At 35.5% G+C, this 20,476-nt stretch overlaps 1 protein-coding gene across 18 annotated transcripts in view; it reads left to right on the forward strand.

Annotated features, from left to right (window-relative positions):
• Positions 1-20,476, forward strand: part of FNBP1 (formin binding protein 1) — a 184,656-nt gene that overhangs the window by 129,256 nt on the left and 34,924 nt on the right. For 3 of the 18 annotated variants that reach the window (XM_037798143.1, XM_037798145.1, XM_037798144.1), the window contains exons 7-13: positions 770-898; positions 1,842-1,988; positions 7,851-8,048; positions 8,953-9,135; positions 12,338-12,421; positions 15,036-15,050; positions 19,064-19,173. In XM_037798143.1, the coding sequence (XP_037654071.1) occupies positions 770-898; positions 1,842-1,988; positions 7,851-8,048; positions 8,953-9,135; positions 12,338-12,421; positions 15,036-15,050; positions 19,064-19,173 (866 nt within the window). The remainder of the gene's footprint in view (positions 1-769; positions 899-1,841; positions 1,989-7,850; positions 8,049-8,952; positions 9,136-12,337; positions 12,422-15,035; positions 15,051-19,063; positions 19,174-20,476) is intronic. The other 15 variants (XM_037798148.1, XM_037798149.1, XM_037798155.1 and 12 more) reach the window with 10 other exon arrangements.

Below are 20,476 nucleotides of genomic sequence, written 5' to 3' on the forward strand. Positions count from 1 at the left end.
TTACCCTGTGTGGACCTCAGATTGTGTTGGAGATTTATGAGATTATATTTGTCAAGTTACCTCCAAAGTGCTATATGAATCTGTAATAATTCCTTGTCGTTGTAGATGACTGTTTATATACAGTCTTAACTGAATTTTAAACTAGAGTCCACAACTTTTCAATACTGCCTCTTTCTTTTAGTTATATGATTAACTGAAATATGAATTAGAGAGACAAATAGATTTATGAATTTTTATTATTGATTTTCTAAAGAGAAAAGCAATTCAGTAAAATACAAAATAGAACATTAAAAAAATACAGAAAGGACATCATAGGTACTGCTTTGTCAAACTATATTCTAAAAATAAATGTAGTGGAGAGTTTTAGAAAACTCCATTTTGATGAGTGGTTCACAATGCCCTTTTAGTACATCAACCCCACTGAGAATTGAATAAAAAATATCTGTTAGGAGCAGAGGTTCCCACAAGGGCCATCAAAGTAACATAAATATATGAATTGGGCCAAATGCAGACAATAGAGAATGGTGGCACTTGTGTCAAACTAGAAAGAGCATGTCAAGTTAAGACAATAGAGAATGGGGTTTGTGACAAACTAGAGTGTACATTCCTTACCTAAAGTAAATTCAAATTCAAAACATTTTTTTAAAAATAGCACCTACTAAATATAAGCCATTAGCAGTGAATTTGGCCCCTGGAATCCCCAGTTTGTAATTCTAGACTTTTATTTCTTCTGTATAAACATGAAGGTATTCTCGTATTTTGTCCTAAGGCACGACAACAAGCTCAAATACGTCACCAAATGGCAGAGGACAGCAAAGCAGATTACTCATCAATTCTTCAGAAATTCAACCATGAGCAGCATGAATATTATCATACTCACACACCCAACATCTTTCAGGTAAGTGAAATCTCTCAGATTTCATGTTTTGGTTTGTTTAGAAATACGTTGCTTCTCAATGATGATTACTGGACTTGTCTTCAAAGTGTTTATGTAATTCAAATCATTTTGTAATTTTCTAGATCAAGCATTGACTAGCAATAAGAATTAAATACACATTAATCTCCAGATTAATCGGTAGCCTTTGCAAACTTCCAAATCTGTTAATATAATTCTTTGGTTCACATTTGGCAACCATTTTTTTTCCAGCCTTAAGATTGTCTTTCTTAGATTAATACTTTCTTTACTAAAAGGACCATTCTCATTACAAAAATGCCACCTTAACTGTAGGAGTTAAAGCAGCATTCATAGAGTGGTGGGATTTGAACAAATGTCAGACAGTTCTTTCCTTTTGATTGTTTTTCTTTTGGCTATTTTAGGTTGTCAAAAATGGTATGAGAAAATACATATAAATGTTCTGCCATTTGGGGAATCTTTTATGACTTAGGGTCCAATTGTAGCAAAAAATAATAAATATTTGCTTCTTGCATACATGGCAAACAAGAATTTGTAGAAGGAAGGTATACTGGTTATGTCTCAGAAACCAAGACTTTTTTAGGTTGAGACAAATAGTGGTTTTGGTAAAGGGTAAAGCAATGAATTAAAGATGAAGAAACTCTTTGAAATATATTGTCAAATGGTCTTAGCTGAGTTTGAGGGTTCTTACAGAAGTTGGAATGGATTTGTGCAAAGTATACATTTTGAGCAGACTAACAATTTATAAAGTATGTGTACAACTAGCTTACATGGAGATACAGTAAACTTACTGTTGCTCTGATTCTAACCCCTTTTTATTAGCCTGTTTGTCACCTAGAGAATTGTTGGAGATCATAATGCTGTTGAAAAGTAACTTCCTTAAATAATAGTGGACCAAATTAATTCTATACAAAATCTAATGTTGCAGAAAATACAAGAGATGGAGGAAAGGAGGATAGTAAGAATTGGAGAATCAATGAAGACATATGCTGAGGTTGATCGGCAGGTGATACCAATTATTGGGAAATGCTTGGATGGAATAGTAAAGGCAGCTGAATCAATTGATCAGAAAAATGTAAGTATGGTAGTTTGGGCTTAATTCACAACTGTTTATGGTCCATTATTCCAACAAGTAAATTTTTAAACAACCATACAAGTTCTTCTCCTCCTTCCCATTCCAAAGAGTCCTCATTTAACCATCTCAGAATAGGTAGTACCTGGTCACAGTTACTTGTCAACAGTAGCAACACCACTTGAGAGTTCTTTTATTCAGTCTTCTGTGTTTTAGGTTTAGCTCCCTTTACAAAAAAACAAAAAAACAAAAAAAACAAAACAAAAAAAACACACATTTAAGTGGTAAATTTTCTGAGACATTATGGATTTAAACAGAAGTATTTTCTTGTTAGTTGGTTGAGCCCTTCAACTTGGTATCTGATTGATTTCTGGAAAAAGGCAACCTTTTGTTTCCTTTAGGGTGGGGTTTCTTTTGCTAAATATTGACATTTGGGCCAGATGATTCATTGTTGTGGGGAGCTTGTCTGTATATTGTAGGATGTTTAGCAGCATCCCTGGTCTTTGTTCACTAGATGCCAGTAGCAGCCCCACCCCCACCCACCCCCAGTTATAACAATCAGAAGTGTCTCCAGACAGTGGCAGATGTTCCCTGGGGAGCAAATTCATCCCTGATTGAGAACCACTGCCCTGGGGTCAATATTATCAATTTGGATTCCTTCCTTAGAAACCTATTTCCCTCAACAAATTTATCAATTAGAAAGGAACCCTATTTCCTTCAACAAAAAAATATCGACTAGAACACCAACATAGGCTTTTATAAACATTTATTAATTTGCAAAATGGAATATTTAACATAGAACTTTACCATAGTATTCTGTCATAAGGACTTCTTAAATTGAGTCCAGGGAAGGGCTGCAAGCAGTCTTTTCCTTGTGAATAGATCTCCTTGTCATTGGCATAGATTCTTGTATGCACTAAGAACATTTGATGTGTATTAAAATTTGGGGTTGTCTGTGTAAAAAGTTTTTTTCTGTCCAATGTGCTTAAATGCTTCCAGAATTGTTAAATAATAAATGTTGGTAGGAGGGCTGATTTCCTGTTAGCAGGTTGTTGGGTTTTCTTTTTTGTTTATTTGTCATAGAGTCTTTGTTCACTATTTTAACACCTATTTACCTAGGGCATCCATCTTCAGTGATTTTAGCTAACTTTTCAGGAAAAACTTATTGTTGTTTCTGAATTGTGGTGCTTCCTCCTGAACTTCGTTATGCCACTTTTTTTTCCAGAAGGGATCAAGCCACCCTTTTCTTGAGCTGAAAATGTCTTTATTTAATGATTTTCCTTGTCTGTTTTAAGCGTTTCAAAACAGAGACAGTACCTTTGCTGCAGGTGTTACTTGATTAGAATTACAGGGATCTGTGCAGTCAAGTTTTTCCGTGTTACGAGCCTTCCCATTTCATTTTCTTATCATTATTGATTAGTCAGTTCTATACATCTTTGTATCTTTGGTTTTGGTTGCGGTCTTGGTAGTTGTAAATGTCGGGGTCATAACAGAAAATCAAGAAATAGTTTCTGAGAGACATTCTCTGATTACCGTATTTAAAATTTTAATAGATACAAATAAATTACTATAGCAGTCCTTTAAAGAGAAGTAGTAATAGTGGGGTTTATAAGTTGTCTTCAAAAGTCATGTCACCTCTGTGTGAATCTTAACTTTTCTTTTAGCTTCATTGACTGGCATTGATTAAACTCTGAAACCAGCCTGATTTTACTTTCTTACATTAGAAGTTTGGAAATTTCTTTTTCCTTGAAATTTTACAGTTTCACAAGATTGCATCTGAATGAAGGTTTCCGTTTATCAGTTTTATCTGGGAATTTATGAGTCCCCTAGACTCAGAGGATTTTTTTCATTCATTTACTTTTTGTCCCTCTTTTTTCTACTCATCGGTCCGTACACTGGATAAAGGGAGTGTGGGCCACAAGGTTTTCACAATCACACAGTCATCCCATATAAGCTAAATAGTTATACAATCGTCTTCAAGAATCAAGGATACTGGATCACAGTTCAAAAGTTTCAGATATTTCCTTCAAAACTATTCTAAAACACTAAAACATAAAAAGGGATATCTATATAATGCATAAGAATAACCTCAAGAATGTCCTCCTGATTCCATTTGAAATCTCGTTTACCTGCAGAGTTGGCTTGGAGAGAGAGGCCACATCTAAGCAACAAAAGAGGTTCTCTGGGGGTGACTCTTAGGCACGATAATAAGTAGGCTTAGCTTCTCCTTTCCAGTAATAAGCTTCCTAAGGACAAGCCCCAAGATGGAGAGATTGGCATACAACAATGGTAGTCCCCAATGCTTGTGAGACTATCAGAAATTCCCCAGGTGGGGAACTTTAATATTTCCAGTTTTTCCCCAGGCCCTGAAGGGGGCTTTGCAAATACTTTTTATTCTCTGCCAAAATTACTCTGGGATGTATCGGGATTTCATGGTAACCCGTAGAAACCAACCAGATCTCACCCCCTGTTCAAAGTTCCATGTAATTATGCTGTTTCAGTAAACTAACCATACAAGTTATATTATATTGCATGCTCCAGAAAATATAGATTTTGCACCAAATAAACATCTCTTCCTTTGGTCTCACACAGAACTCAAAGTTTTAAAACACAGTCAATATCATCCTTTTCCCTTTAGTCTGGTTTATCTTAGTCCTAATCTAGTCTATTATGTTCTTATCTCTAATTGAAGTCTGATCTTTTTTGGCTTCTTTAACACTTGCTGTATGGGGTAATGCTGACATTCATAGCTACTTAACTCTGGCTATGAGTCTTAGGTGTCACACGGATACCCAGAGTTCCAGGGACCAGCCAGGATATACACAAAAAGTTCATCGTCTCAGAATTTAGAAATAAGCATTACAACTCATGAATAGATGTGACTGCTGTAAGAGCTTACAATCTAGGAACCTTACCATAAGCCTTCCCCTGATAACTTATGCTCTCAGATTCAATTCTCAGAGTTTGCACATTATTGTTAGTCCATATTAATGAGGCGTTATAATGTATGTCTTTTCGATTCTGGTGTATTTCACTCAACATACTGTCATTAAGGTCCATTCACCTAGTTGCATACCTCACAACTTCATTTCTTCTTTCCCGCCACTCAATATTCCATTGTATGTAAACACCACAGTTCACCATTCCATTTATCGTTTGATATACCCTTAGGTCATGGCCATCCTTAGCACATCATGAATGCTGCCACCATAAACACCAGCATGCGATGACCATTCATGTATTTGCCCTCAGTTCTTCCAAATATATACCCAATAAAGGGGTTGCAGGACCATATGGCAACCCCATAGTTAGCTTTCTCTGGAACCACCACATTGCCCTCCAGATGGGCTGTCCCGTTCTACTTCCCTACCAACTGAAAATAGGTACATCCCTCTCTCCACATTTTCTCCAGCACTTGTATCCCTCTGTATATTTTTTAAACAGTTTTATTCACACACTGTTCAATCCATTCTAAGTAAACAATTAGTGATTCCCAGTATAATCACATAATTATACATTCAACATCATAATCTATATGACAACATTTCCATTTCTTCCACAAAAAAAGAGAAAAAAGATGAAGAAGAAAAATATAAACGATGGAAGAAAATAAAAATAAAATAAAATACAATGAAAAGGTCAGAAAACAATATCACCTCTAAGAATCCCATATCACTCCCTTATATCCCCATCTTATAGACATTTAGCTTTGGTATATTGCCTTTGTTACAATTAACGGAAGCATCTTACAATGTTACCGTTAACTATAGCCTAGTTTGCATTGATTGTATTTTTCCCCCATGCCATCCAATTTTCAACACTTTGCAATGTTGACATTCATTTGTTCTCCCTCTTTTAAAGACATTCTTATATTTGTACATCTAATCACCACCCTTGACCACTCCAGGTTTCGCTGTTATACAGTCCCAGTCTTTATCTTCAATCTTTCCTTCTGGAGTTATGTATGGCCCTAGCCTTCCACTTTCAACCATACTCACATTCATCTTTGTTCAGAGTACTTACAATATTGTGTTACCATCACACAGCATTATGCTATCCATTTCTGGATCTATACAGTCAATCCTATTGAACCTTATGCACTCCTTCAGCATCAAATGCCCATTTTTTAACTTCTTTCTATCTCCTGATAATCTGTGTTCTGAACTTTAACTCTCAAATTTGGCTCATCAATGTTAGTTCATATTAGTGAGTCCATAGAGTATCCATCCTTTTGTTTCTGGCTAATTTCACTCAGTGTAATGACTACTGTCTACCATTTTGTCTTTTGGATTTTATATGTCATATCTTATTATTTTTTTCACTCTCTCTTTTTACTCTTATTGATAGTCTTCATTTCTACTCTCTTCTCCAAACCTCTCTCTCCTGTCTTTTCCTATCTGCCTATAGTGCTCCCTTTAGTATTTCTTGTAGAGCAGGTATCTTGTTCACAAACTCTCTCAATGTCTGTTTGTCTGAAAATATTTTAAAGTCTCCCTCATTTTTGAAGGACAGTTTGCCAGATACAGAATTCTTGGTTGGTAGTTTTTCTCTTTCAGTATCTTAAATGTATCATACCACAGCCTTCTTGTCTCTGTGGTTTCTACTGAGAAATCCGCACATAGTGTTATCAAGCTTCCTTTGTATGTGATGGATCACTTTTCTTTTGCTGCTTTCAGAATTCTCTTTGTCTTTGACATTTGATAATCTGATCATTCAGTGTCTTGGCATAGGTCTATTCAGATCTATTCTGTTTGGGGTACACTGCACTTCTTGGATCTGCAATTTTATGTCTTTCTAAGAGATGGGAAATTTTCAGTGATTTTTTCCCATCATTATTCTTTCTGCCGCTTTTCCCTTTTCTTCTACTTCTGGGACACCCATACACATATATTCATGTGCTTCATGTTGTCATTCAGTTCCCTGAGACCTTGCTCATATTTTTCCATTCTTTTCCCTATCTGTTCTTTTGTGTATAGTATTTCAGATATTCTGTCCTCTAGTTCCAGAATCCTTTCTTCTGCCTCTTCAAATCTGCTGTTCTATGTCTACATTGTGTTTTTCATCCCTTGTATTGTGCCTTTCATTCCCTTAAGTTCTGCCAATTGTTTTTACAAACTTTCAATTTCTTCCTTATGTTCACCCAGTGTCATCTTTATATCCGTCATTTCTTTTGCCACATCTTTCCTCAACTCATTGATTTGATTTTTGAATTGATTTAGCATATTTGTTTGAAGATCTTTAATTAGTTGTTTCAAGTCCTGTATCTCATTTGAAGTTTTTGTTCCTTTGGGCCATATCTTCATTTTTTCTAGTGTGATTCTTAATTTTTTGTTTTGTGGGCATCTGGTTTCCTTGATTACCCCAGTCAGATTTTCCCAGACCAGATGGGCCCAGGTCTCAGGAAGAAGGTGTAATCAGTATCAGGTTTCCAGTTCTTTTGCTGTGATCTCAGCCGTTCCACACATTCCAGACTGATGTATGATGTTTGTCTGGTTACAGATGTCCCCTCACAGTTGTTCCAGACTATTTACTAGTTGTTCCTGGCTATATGCTAATTGTTCCAGAAGAGTAACTAAATTCCACATCTCCTTATGCCACCATCTTGCCCCGTCTCCCCAGAGTAACTGTTAACATTTGTTTCTCCAAATGTGGAAAAAGTTATTGAAAGTATCTTCAAATCTCAATTAGATCATTTTAGAAATTATACTTAAATTCTTTCTAGTGATAAAAAAATTATTGGAAAAATCTATTATCAAACATAACTTCCTTAGAATTCCATCTGTATGGGATCATCTCATATAATTTGTTGTATGAAAAGTACCCATTTGAACATATTTGTGTGTGGGGGGGGTGTTGTAATTTCAGGATTCGCAGCTGGTGGTAGAAGCTTATAAATCAGGGTTTGAGCCTCCTGGAGATATTGAATTTGAGGACTACACTCAGCCAATGAAGCGTACCGTGTCAGACAACAGCCTTTCCAATTCCAAAGGAGAAGGCAAATCAGAGCTCAAATTTGGTGGCAAATCCAAAGGAAAGTTATGGCCGTTCATCAAAAAAAATAAGGTACTGATGGTTGGATCCAGTGTATTAACAAATTGTGGAGATCTTTACTTTATTCTTTAGTCTTAAGAAACTGAGATTTTAAACCATTAGTTTCAGAATGCAAAGTTAGTGTGCTATTTTACTTTAAAACAGTATTTCTCTTTGGTGGTGGCGTCTTTGCCATGGCCATTTGTCTTACACAAGATGTACTAGCACTTGTTTGGTGTCATGCACACTAACAGATTAATGACCTGGCGGCCGCTTCCCATCACTCCTTTCACCTCTAAGTCTACTAGACTGCTGGTTACCTCAACTGGGAGAGGCAACACTGTGCAAAATTTTATAACAATTCATCAGCACATCTAATTGGTTTTGAATTCATGCTAATATGTGTATCCATGAACATTTTTCTTTCTTTTTTTTCTAATAGTGTGATACATAGGTGCATGGCAACATTAACCTGGGGACATAAAATACAATCAAGGCAACATTGCTGCTTATCCTTAAAATAATTTATTATTTAATTTTTTAAAAAACCGTCTTGCTCTTTTTACCACCTTAGCATTGAAGGTCTTTCATTTTGTCCCATCAAGCTATGTTAGTTTAGGTAGCTTAGAAATATTTACCCTCTGGCTTAAATTGGTTTAGAATAACTAAACTGTAGTTTGCATGTGAAAGTCTGCATGAGCTTCTTGTCAAATATATCTTGCTATTCTTCTGTTGCATTACTTACTAAAACTCCCACTTTCATCATATTCATTTAATGTATTCTACATGTTTTCCTTTTGGATCATGGCCTAAATATTTAATTGTTTGTGTTTTACTTGTTTTGGATTTCAAATATTATTTGATGCTTATTTTTGTTTTGTGTCTTATCTTCTTGTTTCTGATTTTATTCTGCCACTGCTCCATCTCTTACACGTAGCTTATGTCCCTTTTAACATCCCCCCATCAGCCTCCCCCTCCTCCCCCTGCCTCTGCCTCACCCTCTGCTGTTCCCAACGGCCCCCAGTCTCCCAAGCAGCAAAAGGAACCCCTCTCCCATCGCTTCAACGAGTTCATGACTTCCAAACCCAAAATCCACTGCTTCAGGAGCCTAAAGCGTGGGGTAAGTTCTGCTCTGGAATCCCGTCTCTCTTGCGTGCTTTTGTTGCATGTTTTGTTCTGCATAACTTATTTTGTTTGTGAATGAATCCATTGTGTTTTTCCATAACATAAAAAAATTAGAACCTATGATTCCTTAGGGCTAAAAAGAAAAAGACAGAAAGAGGAGGAAAGAAAGGAGGAGGAGGAAGGATGGATGGAAGAAAAAAGAGAGAGCAAGCCAGCCCAGACTTCCTTTTGTCTCTACTACATTTTAGAAGTATTTTTCCCACTTCCCCTTTAAAACATCTGAGTCATTAATATTTTGCCTTTGTTTTACCAAAGAAGGAAGCCTAGATTCAATTTCTAAAATGAGTGACATATGAGATGAGGAATTGGAAATCACTGTCTAATCAGAAATTATTTGCTTAATAATTACTAAAATGACATGAATGTAATGAAGATACTTCTCGCTGAGCTATGCCTCAGGGTTCTAAGGGGAAATGTTGTTAGTCACAGAAGTTTCATTAGCTATTTTGGTTAAATTATAAAATGTTGATAAAATATCTGGTGACTGGAAAAGGCCTAAGGCAGTATTTATCTTAAAGGGTGAAATAATAATAATAGCAGTCAACAGTTACTGAGTGCTAATTATAATGTATGCCTTTACTTTTCTTTGACCACCCTATGAAGCCAGGTGCTAATGTTTCCTTATTTTACTGATCAGGAAATCAAGGCATAAAAAGGTTAAGGACTTGCATAAGATCAAGCTAGGAAGATGTAGAGCCAGGATTTAAATCCAAGAAATCTGTTTACAGAGTCTGAGATTCTATGATACCTGCATTCAGGGGGAATCTTTATTATATGGTTGACCCATAAGTGGATGTTATTAAAATTCAAGTTTGCCATTCTAAGTTAAGATTGCATGTGCTGATGTCACAGGGTTTGATAGAATTGATCCAGCAACCCAATGTAGATCCTTGTTTGGTTTATATAAAAAAACTTGGAATAAAGTAATTTGTAATCGCCTGAATATATCTACATGGTCAGTTTAGTCTAAGCCTTCCCCAAATATTTTTTATAATGAAGTGTGGCAATCAAGTAGACAAACATTTAGTGCAATAACACATCCAGCAAGGTTTTTTATCCTGTCCTGTGGGAATTGCAGGACGGTTGTAATGGGATGCTTTCTTTTACAAATACAATTTTTATTTATCTCTTCTCCTGGGATCTCCAGAAGAAATTACTTCTTTTCATATACTTACTGCCAGATATTTAAGTTATCACTAAAACCAGAGTTGGATACCAACCTTTAGGGCAGGTAAAGTGAAGCCAAGCATTAACTTAAACTAAAAATTCCTAAGTTTTGTTTTCTCATTCTAAACCATGACTAATTAGCTAGATGAGAGGTGTCCTTCTTAGAACTGAAGTCAACAACAACTGATTACCAGGATGAAAATGATGATAGGCACTGTTGACCTGACAATCTTTTTTTTTTTGAGTCTACACAAAAGTACTCTATATAAAAAGGAATGTAAATAGTTCATTGGTAACCTTTTAAAATAAAAGATAAAACAGCGTTTCTTTGTATGCAGAGTCCCTTTAATAAGAAAATCTCAAAGTTTTATGCATAGAATACAGTTGGTGGGATTATCTTGTTTTAGGTTACTGAGTATACTGGGTTAAGATTGCAAGAGAGCCATTGTTAAAAGGCAGAAAACAGCTTCAAATGTGGGTGATGGATTTTGTTGAGCTCTATTTTTGGACTTGCTGCTAGATTATAAAGCTTTGTATTAGCTATAAATCCCATCTCTGCCACTTCCAAAACCTTTGCTGAGCATATATTTATTATGTTCATCATAAATATCTCTGCATTTGTCTTTTGGAATCTCGTGTTGAAGTATGTTGAATATTCATGCTTGTTTGCCATGTATTTATGTACCTGTTCCATTATTCCTCTCAACATTGCAGTCTCTTGCAAATGTTTTCTGAATCTGTCATGGTGTCCTCTCACTGTTTAAGAAAAGACCAAAGAATGTCAGTAATCCATAAGTGTTAAGAAAAAGATGACTAGAAAAAAATGTAATATTTAAGAACAAAAACCAGTGAAATGGGAAACTGGTTAATTTGATGATTTAAAAGGAAGATTCTTTTTACCATAATTAGCAAAACAAATTTCATTTCTTGCTCCTCAAATCCATGCTCAGCAAAACTCTGTTTAAAAAATTTCCTAAATGGTGAGTGTGTTTTCCTGGAGGTAAACACACTCACATACAACTAGAAAAATAGTTCATCTATGTAAACAGAAAAATGTTTTGCATCCATCATTTTTGAACAACCTCAGATTTAAATGTGCCTTCCTTCAGGAAGTAGCAGTGCAAGAAAGACAGAAAGGAGGGAGAGGGAGAGAGCAAGAGAGCAAGAGAGTGAGAGAGAGAAAGAGAGAGAGAGAATCAAAAGGAAGGGGATACATCATAGGAATAAGATTAGGAAGTTCAAAAAACAGATCTAAATTTTGGGGAAATAAAATTTGATTTTAAGGCAATCTTAACATGGAAGGTACATGGTTTACAAGATCCGTGACTAAAATGATACAGTTCTTGCTACCGTTTAGTTTATTCTACTTTTCAACTTATGACTCTTATGCCAAAGATAATTTACTTAGTGTCCCAAGAGAATAACAAATGTGTGATTTTAATGGCTTTTAATTTGTCATGTTTTGCAGCTTTCAGATCCAGATTTCAATAATTCGTTTCTGTCATCAGAATGTTCACATCCTGTGCAAACATTTCTTAGTATAACTGATTTTGTTACTAAATAATTAAACAGGATAAAATATTTTTGTTGAAGACCTTGACTCTTGTAAGAAAATTTTGTTTCACTGAACATCTTTAAAGATTGGTATGCCACCTGAGCATTAAATTATTTCATCTTTATGTAAGTCAAAGAAAAATGAAAATAGATAGTATTTTCTCCATTTGCAGTCTACAAATTGTACTTTCATTGTCTTAAATTAAGATTTCTTTTTGTGGTCTGAGCAAGGGATTTCTGGATCTAAAATATGGGCATAATTTTTTCCATAGTTTAGAGTTAATTGTATGGAAAAATACCGTCAACGTTGATCATAAGGTTCTGAAAATCCTTACCAGTTGTTTGTCAGATGTTACAATCCTATGGTTTTTTAAATTTTATTTATTTTATCTTGTTCTCTTGCTGATTATTGGCAGACTCAGTCTTTCTGTTTACACAAAGAACTCATGAAGAGGACAATAGGGAAACCCACGTATGCCTTTGAGGCTAGGGACTATGTTGTAAGTTTTCCTGTGACGGTCAGGTCATAGTCACGGCACAGCCACTAACCCCATTGATGGCACCAAGACTGGGGACCCAACGCACTCTCTTCTGCTTCCACACAAAAGGCAATTCTTTACTGAGAAGAGTGGACATAGGAAAAAGTCTAATGGTATAAATTCAACCACAGTACACTTCATCTGAAAAACTTGTGTGAAAAAAGGAACCAACCTTCTTAAACATGTCAGTGAACTGAGCTTGTTTTTTAACTTCCCTTTTCATTCTGGTTCTGGTACAATCTTTAAAGGAATTATGACTGCCATGTGAGATGTCGCTGGGTCTGTGTATGATTTTACAGCAGAATTTCACCCATAAAATGCAGCTGCAGAGTGTAGTCACAGGAGAATGACACTCTTACAGACCGCAGTTTTGTGGCATAATTATCTACATCTATGTTTGTAATAAATGGATCCATAAGGGATTTATGTGCATGAAGCTTGGAGAACAAACAAACAAAAAACACTGAAGCATGAGCAAGTCCATAGAGTAGTCAAAATGATTTTCCATGGACCTTAAATATATGTTTATATATTTATTTCCTTTGTCCCCTTTCTTTGTCCTTGAGGTTAGTGCCTGTGACTGTCCAATAACACATGGACCCGCTGGCTCTGTGTTCCCTCATGTGTTATTGACGCTTGTGGCTCCCAAGGCTCTTTAATTGTTGCCTGAAACTGACAGCTTTTTAGTTCTTCAGATGTCTAGCAATGCACATAATGGAACCTTTAAAAATTATTATTTTGGCAGATGATTTGGTTTCTAATTGTAAATTATCTAATTGACTGGCTTACAATTTAAGTGTGAAAGCCAGTTTATCATCGTTAAAAAGAATACCATGGTGGTGCTTCCTGTAGATTATCAGTCACAGTCCACTTCAAAAATTGAATTTGTCTTAGAATTCAGTACTTCGTATTTCTACTGGAATTATTTTCAACCCTATAATGACTTGTTTGTATCAGGAAGTGGTAATCTTCCAATGCTATAGTTCTGATGTGAGAATTCTGTTTCTGGAATGTTTAAGAAAGAATATAATACTTCAATAACTGAAGTAACTGATAGTGTACATATTCAAGTGTTGATTCTTTGAATTATCAACATTTAGATAATCCATAACATGAGAAACCAGTTGTATAAGGTAGTGTGCTTTGTAGGAAGATATTTGGGAAGTTTTCTGCTGTGCACCATAAGTGTTGTCTGTATGTACAAAGAACTCAAACTGTGATGAATAGATCTATGCCAAAGTTCACCGGAAGGCTCAAGTAGTCTATGCAGACTGCCCCCTTCAGTACGGTCATGAATGTGACACCAGCTAGCTTTTCTTTCAAAAGTTCTATCTTGCTATTTTTTTTTCCTTAAAAGTCTCTATTTTCCCTATAGGGACAATTTCTTTTAAAAGTTTAATCCTATTTACAAAGGAGGTGCCAACTTCAATTTGATCTTAAACTAAGAATTAGATTTTCTAAATCTCATTTTAACCTCTCCTTCCCAATTTAAAAACAAAGAGCACTTTCTTTGGTATTTTGTCTCAAAAAATATATTTTTTTAACAGATTAAACTTCACTTTCTAGAATTGATAACAGCCAAGAAAATATACACTGAACTCTTAAAATACTGCTGTACAGCCATAGACAGCTTTCACTTGTTAGTAAAGAGCCAAATATTATTTTTCTAATTTTGAGATGCCTTCTTTGCCCCGTTTTGGGGTCCATTGGTCATTACACCTCTGAGACCCAGCAGTGATGTGGGAACTATCAGGAGGTCTATAGCAAAGAGCATCCCTTGGTAGTTGAGACAATTGACTACCCATTTCCTAAAGGTAACTTGCAAGAGCAGTAACTGCTCTTCATTCCCCAAATGATATGTAATCCCTGTGGATAGGGCTCAGAGTTAGATAGAAAGCCTCTGAAGAACCGCCCCACAGAGCAGGTGGTGGTACACGGGGCCCGTGAGTCCTCGGGCAGGGCCTAGCAACAGCCTCCTGCTGAGAGGGCTTCTGGCTCCTGGAGATAGTTTCTTAGGGCAACTTCTAGTCTTCACTTACCCAGTCACCAGTTTGAGAGCTTTGCCTTAAGGCCTTCAAGAAATGCAATGTCCATATTTATTAGATTTCCTTAAAATAAAAAATATTACTTGCATCTAGTGAAAATAATTGGTGTTCAGATTTTTTTAGTCTGTGAAAACGTTCCTTGGGATACCTTGTGAACAATATGCTTTATGATTATTTTTGTCTTTTATATTTTATATATGTACACACATTATATTTATATATCACTGACTGCAACCTTACTTTAGTTTACATCCAGGATGACATGACCAACAAATACAAAATTGTAAACCAACACTCTCCTTTTCTGCCTTTGCCCTGACAACCTGGCCGCTAAAGGAGGGTTTCGGTAGGGGTCAGCCCCTCCTGTGAACTTTTGCAGAGATTCGCTACAAGTCATTTTCACAAATCCACAGGTGAATTTGTGTTATGTTAAATACAGTGGAACTGACCAAAGTCCCTCTTCTTCTGATGTGCTATTGTTTTCTCTCTCTCTTTTTTTTTCCTGTTACCCCTTCAATTTTTACATGAAGCTTTCTCTCAAGCTGGTAAGCACAATTATTCCATGCATGCCCTGAGTCTAATCAGGTTTTTGTGTGTGTTTTGTGGGTGCTATGCCATGTGCAACATCTCTTCAAAATTAACTATTGATTTGCATTTCTCTTGTGTATGCTTTTCTTGGTGTTTTCTTATTAGACCATTTGAATACAAAGGTCCAGAATCTAATAGAGGTGATCTTAATCTGTTACAGTTGCTAAGAAAATTAACCCTTAACTCATAATTTGGTTTCTTTTATTATTGGGGCTTTAAGAGGATGACATATTGACAAACTGTTTATATAAATATGAACATCTATACTAATATTAAATATTGTGTGATTTATTTTGAATAAAAATAAATTTAATAGTTGAATGCTGCTTCTCCCTGGGAGCCATAGAAATAGATGTGAAATAGATGAAAACAGCTGGAGCCTGCAGGAATGATGCAACCTGTAGTGGCTGCCCAGGTTTAAGGCTGTGAGAATTGAAAACCATGAAGTTTTCCAACTGCTACATAGATATGTACCTTTTGCATAGCTAATTTAAGAGGCTACAAGATGATTTTATGGACAGTGAAAAGAACCTCCTAAGCCTTTCTAGAATTATTTACTTAGTGTTCTGTGTTGTTTCTGTTTATTTGCATAGCCCTAGTAAATAGCCAAACTAATAAATTTATTAAAAGAAACTCTTAACCAACATAACCCATAACTATACTTCAAATATGTATGTTGCATAGAATTCTCAAACGCCACAGCTGATAATATCCTAAAATAATGGACAATGATAAACCATGATTATTTAATAAGATCAGCATTTTATGTACTGCTGTTGATAACTTAGGATAGTATTTTATGGTTATTCTTATATATACTTTTATGTGTGTGTATGCATATATATACATAATTTTGCAACCCGACTCAGTGTTTGGCAACTTGGTGTTTGCCAACCCTGAAGGAAAAGAATATTTAACTAAATTAAACATTTCTTAGACTGTGAAATAAAATTTTGATGAAGGAGTCTACAAGAAGGAAAAAAATCTAGACACTTTAAACGAAACTCATCAGCCGTATTAATTTAGGAAAACTTGGACCAATTGACTAGGAGTCTTTCTCAGATGCCAGGGTTTCTTTCTTTGCCCTTTATTTGTTCTTTTGCTAACAGCAAAAGGTGATATTATCAGTCAATCTTCCTGTTTGAGATGCAAATCATTTTACCAACTTGGTATTGAATTGTTGCTTTTTACCATTACTTTGACGCCAGTTAGGAAGTGAAATGTTGCATGAAGATGGCTTGGTTGTCTAAATAATAAAATCACAAGAAGCAGCTCTTTCAGGGTGCTTGTGCTATTTGGTGGCGAGTTGCCCAAGAGCAAGTGTTTGACTCCATTAGTGTGTAAAAGAAGATCCTCTTACATAACTACAGCTATTTAAAATATACATATATGTGTATGAACCCCTCTTCCAATACCAGTTCCACCTGGTATGGCCAGTCTCTTTGTAAATTGGGCAGTTCTAAAGATTCCAGAAAATCTATTCTGACTCAAAGCTTGAAATAAAAATTCCTTCATGGCAAAATGAATCATAAGTCAGAGTATTATTTAAAAGAATTCAAGCTTCAAAAGGTTAATTGGATGAAATGACCATTTAAGGACCTTTCAGAAACCTTAAATTTATTTGGATCTAGAAGAAGCTGTTACTGAATCTCCAATGGCAATGGTTGTTTGAGGCATAGTTACTGAGATTAATTTTTAAATAACAAAGAAGCATAGATTATCTATTGAAAGGGACCTAATAGATAAATTAGATTAACGCCTGATCAATTGAAGACAGTTCATTTATTTTTTAATTGTTTTTGTCTTTGTAAATAATCAATATTGCATTTTATTTTTCATTGGCAAACACAACTACTATTTAAGGTCACAAGTATGTTGAGTTTTACTTGGATTTCTTTGCAGTGTTTATACAACAGTGCTAGTCTGTTCATAGACTAGGTCTGTGCTGTCCAATGTGGACGCCACTAACCACATGTGGCTATTTAAATTTTAATTACTTAAAATTAAATACATTTTAAAATTTAGTTCCACAGCTGCATTAGCCAAATTTCAAGTGCTCAGTAGACACACTTGTGGCTAGTGGGTAAAATTAGGCAGTGCAGCTATAGAACATTTCCTTCATTGCAGAAAGTTCTATTGGACTTATAGCAAATTAGAGTTAGATGAAAGCTGAGACAACCCCATCAAGACAGAAGCATAAGAGGGGAAGTTGCCAACTAGTTAGTACCTGAGTACCGTAGCCTTGCCCAGGGCCCAGCACATAGTAAGCCTCAGTAAACACTGGCAAAATTAACATGACCACTCACTAGGTTTCCTAACTTTTTCATAGCACTGTATCTTACACTATGTTTTGTTGCATTCTGGCTTTACAGAAAAACTCAAAAGACAAAAAATTCAACTAGAAAACATGTTGCTCTGCTTTAAATAAATTTAGAATGAGAAAAAAGTGTTTTCTTTCCAAATCAATGATTGAATTGAAGAAAAGCAAATAATTGAGGTTTCAAATACCATGACACCAGCATATGAAAAAGAAAACTCATTTATTTTTATATTGATGATTAGTTTTGCTTCATCTCGGTTTCAGAGTCCAATTAAACTTCCTTAGTTTAGCACTAGCGAAAAGTCACCTCTATTCTGGTTTCACCCAAATCTTATCTCTTCCCATTCAACACAGGCAACCAGAGAGTGAAGAGGAATCAGTCATTGTGTCTTATTGGAAGTCTTTGAGAACAGTAGTGGAAGGTCTTTGTGTGGCCTTTGTGGTAAACTATGTGCTGAATCACGAACTTCCCAGCACAGCCTACTGGCATTTTAACATAATCAGCCTAGAAACTAGTCACAAGCCCCTATGTAAGCGGCTTGGCAAACTACTTGAATTTGTAATTACATTTTCTGGGTCCCTTCTTTTCCACCCACTCGCAAGCCAGTCTTGTTTTAAAAGAATTGGGGTTTTAAAATAAAAATCTCTTTTGTAAATTCCCTGGCTTATCCCTGACTACTGAATAAATTTCTCTTTCTTCATGAAAATAGCCTCATTAGGTAAAATCACTTGATACTAAAACTCAGCTACAGCTTTCTAATAAGTAAGCACATGTAAAAGTCTGAAAACTCACTTTTCTACTTAAAATCACACTCACAGAGGAAAGGTAGTGTTTCAGAAAGGAATCAAGATATCAGTTTACTTCTTCAAACAGAGTAAAAACAGCTGAGGTTGATTTCATCTGCTGTGGGAAGTTGATTTTGAGGTCATTCCATAATGAAATCTTTGAAACGGCTCTAAAGGTTATGAGCTAGCAATGCATCAAAAAGAAGTGAACAACTTAGAGGCAGCAGAGAGAAGAGTACATGGAGGAGGAGAATATACTTTTTTTTAATGTCCTTTTCACCCATATTCTCTGAGGAATATGATATTCCATCTGTCACTTCACAGGGATGGAAACTTTTGGCATCAGCCTTGTGTGAAGAGACAAGGAATAGTCAGACTAGGGGAGGAAAGCAGTGCCTTAGACATGAAACAGTTGATGGGAGCTGATCACTGGTTTATATTAAGGAAAGATAAACTTCCTTAACACTTTGGTGTTGCCACAGTTAGAGATGTTAACACTTTGAAGTAAAATGAAGAATCTGTCTCAAAATTTGTTTTTAGTTGATTCTCATTGGCGTCACTTTGGAGTCAGAAGTATTTCTTCCTCTCTCTTTCCTATAGCATTGCTCCTTGCCCTTTCAGAGGCATTTTGGCTAGCTTAGATGAAATATGAAATGGTTTGTGGGACTTTTGCAGTTTTGCATGCATTGATTTTGCATCTCACCTCTGTGTAGTGAGAAAGAGCTTAATTTATTTCATGAAAACATGCGGATTTCTCCATCTTTCTGGTGTCTGGTGAATCTTTCCTGCAGGCTTTACTCAGTATTTTTTTCAAGGAGTAACTTAGGGCTTTCTAGCTTCTCATTTATATATTTGCATCTGCAGGGTGCAACACCAGAGGATTTCAGCAACCTTCCACCTGAACAGAGAAGGAAAAAGCTACAACAGAAAGTCGATGAATTAAATAAAGAAATCCAAAAGGAGATGGATCAAAGGTAGAGTTTATCAATATGACTTATTAAGAAATTCCAGTTCAGTTTGGAAAGATGATAAACACTAAAATAGATTTAAAAATGATTCTTTAGCAGAGTGTTTTGCCACAGATAGTCTACTGGATTTATTGCAGTCTGGGAGATTCCCTTTTACAGATGGGTTTTATTTTGAGTTTGGGGAACAAAATGCATCTGTTTATCTCTTTTATCATGAATGTATAGGTGAGTTTCTTGTACAAATGAGGAAGCAAAAAGTGGCATTGAAGCCCACCCTCTCTTTTGCCCCACATCCTAGCCTTGGGTTCAACATATATTTGTCAATTTGCATATAAATAAAAATCAGCCTTCATATAGTTCTCAAGTTTTCTTTTCTTTTTACATGGTGTACTGATGGTGTCTAAAAGCAAATCACAGCATGTTTTCTTACACACACACACACACACAGCCATTAGGGATGTAAGTATGTGCTTGCTCTTGAGAAAAGTCTGTACTTGGTTCCCACTTTTCTGAGCTGTTTTGTAAGTTTGATCTCAGGGATGGTAGGTTGGTGCATGTGTGGGGGAAACAAAAGAAAAAAAAATGATTTGATATCTCTTCTATTTGGGTTCCCTCCCCACATTTATAATCTGTAATGCTTTCACATCGTTTAGGGAATATTTGCTAAAAATCCTGATTAAAAACCACTTTATTAATTGACTCTCACCTTCTGTGTACTCACTGAGTGAATTAGGAGATTCATTCATTTATTTGAAATTTGAATTTAAGAGATAACTTGAGGTTTTATGCTCTATAATTAAGCCCTATGGTGATTCTGCATAAAATTTTGTTATGTTGAAGCTGAGGTTAAAATTTGGTTTTGCAGTAAAATTTAAGTACATGCAAAAGAAAAAGATATGTTTTATTCTTTGTGCCTGATAGAGCAGCAACTAAATAAAGGGTCATTTTGCAAACATGGTTATAGTGAATATAAAAAATAGGTATACATTCCTTCCTTTATTCTGATTTTGTATTAGAAATATACTTCATGAAAATTTGTGTTTTTTATTCCATTTGTGACCAAATATAAAAAGGGTTAATGCATTATAAACCTCATGTTTTTAAATAAGTAAGCAGTTATAATTTCTTAAGGAGTAAAAAATTACTCCTTAAGATTAACTTAAGGGGTTTATGGGTTATTGACAGAGTTAAAACAGATCTACCCTTTCTTTCTCATTGTCCAACATCATGCAGAAAATTCTCTGTCACTTGGGTCATGGCTGTGGAACCTGGTTAACCTTTTAACATCCATGGCAAGCTTACTGGTAAT

The sequence above is a fragment of the Choloepus didactylus genome, chromosome 10, assembly GCF_015220235.1.
Source record: "Choloepus didactylus isolate mChoDid1 chromosome 10, mChoDid1.pri, whole genome shotgun sequence".
Lineage (NCBI taxonomy): Eukaryota > Metazoa > Chordata > Mammalia > Pilosa > Megalonychidae > Choloepus > Choloepus didactylus.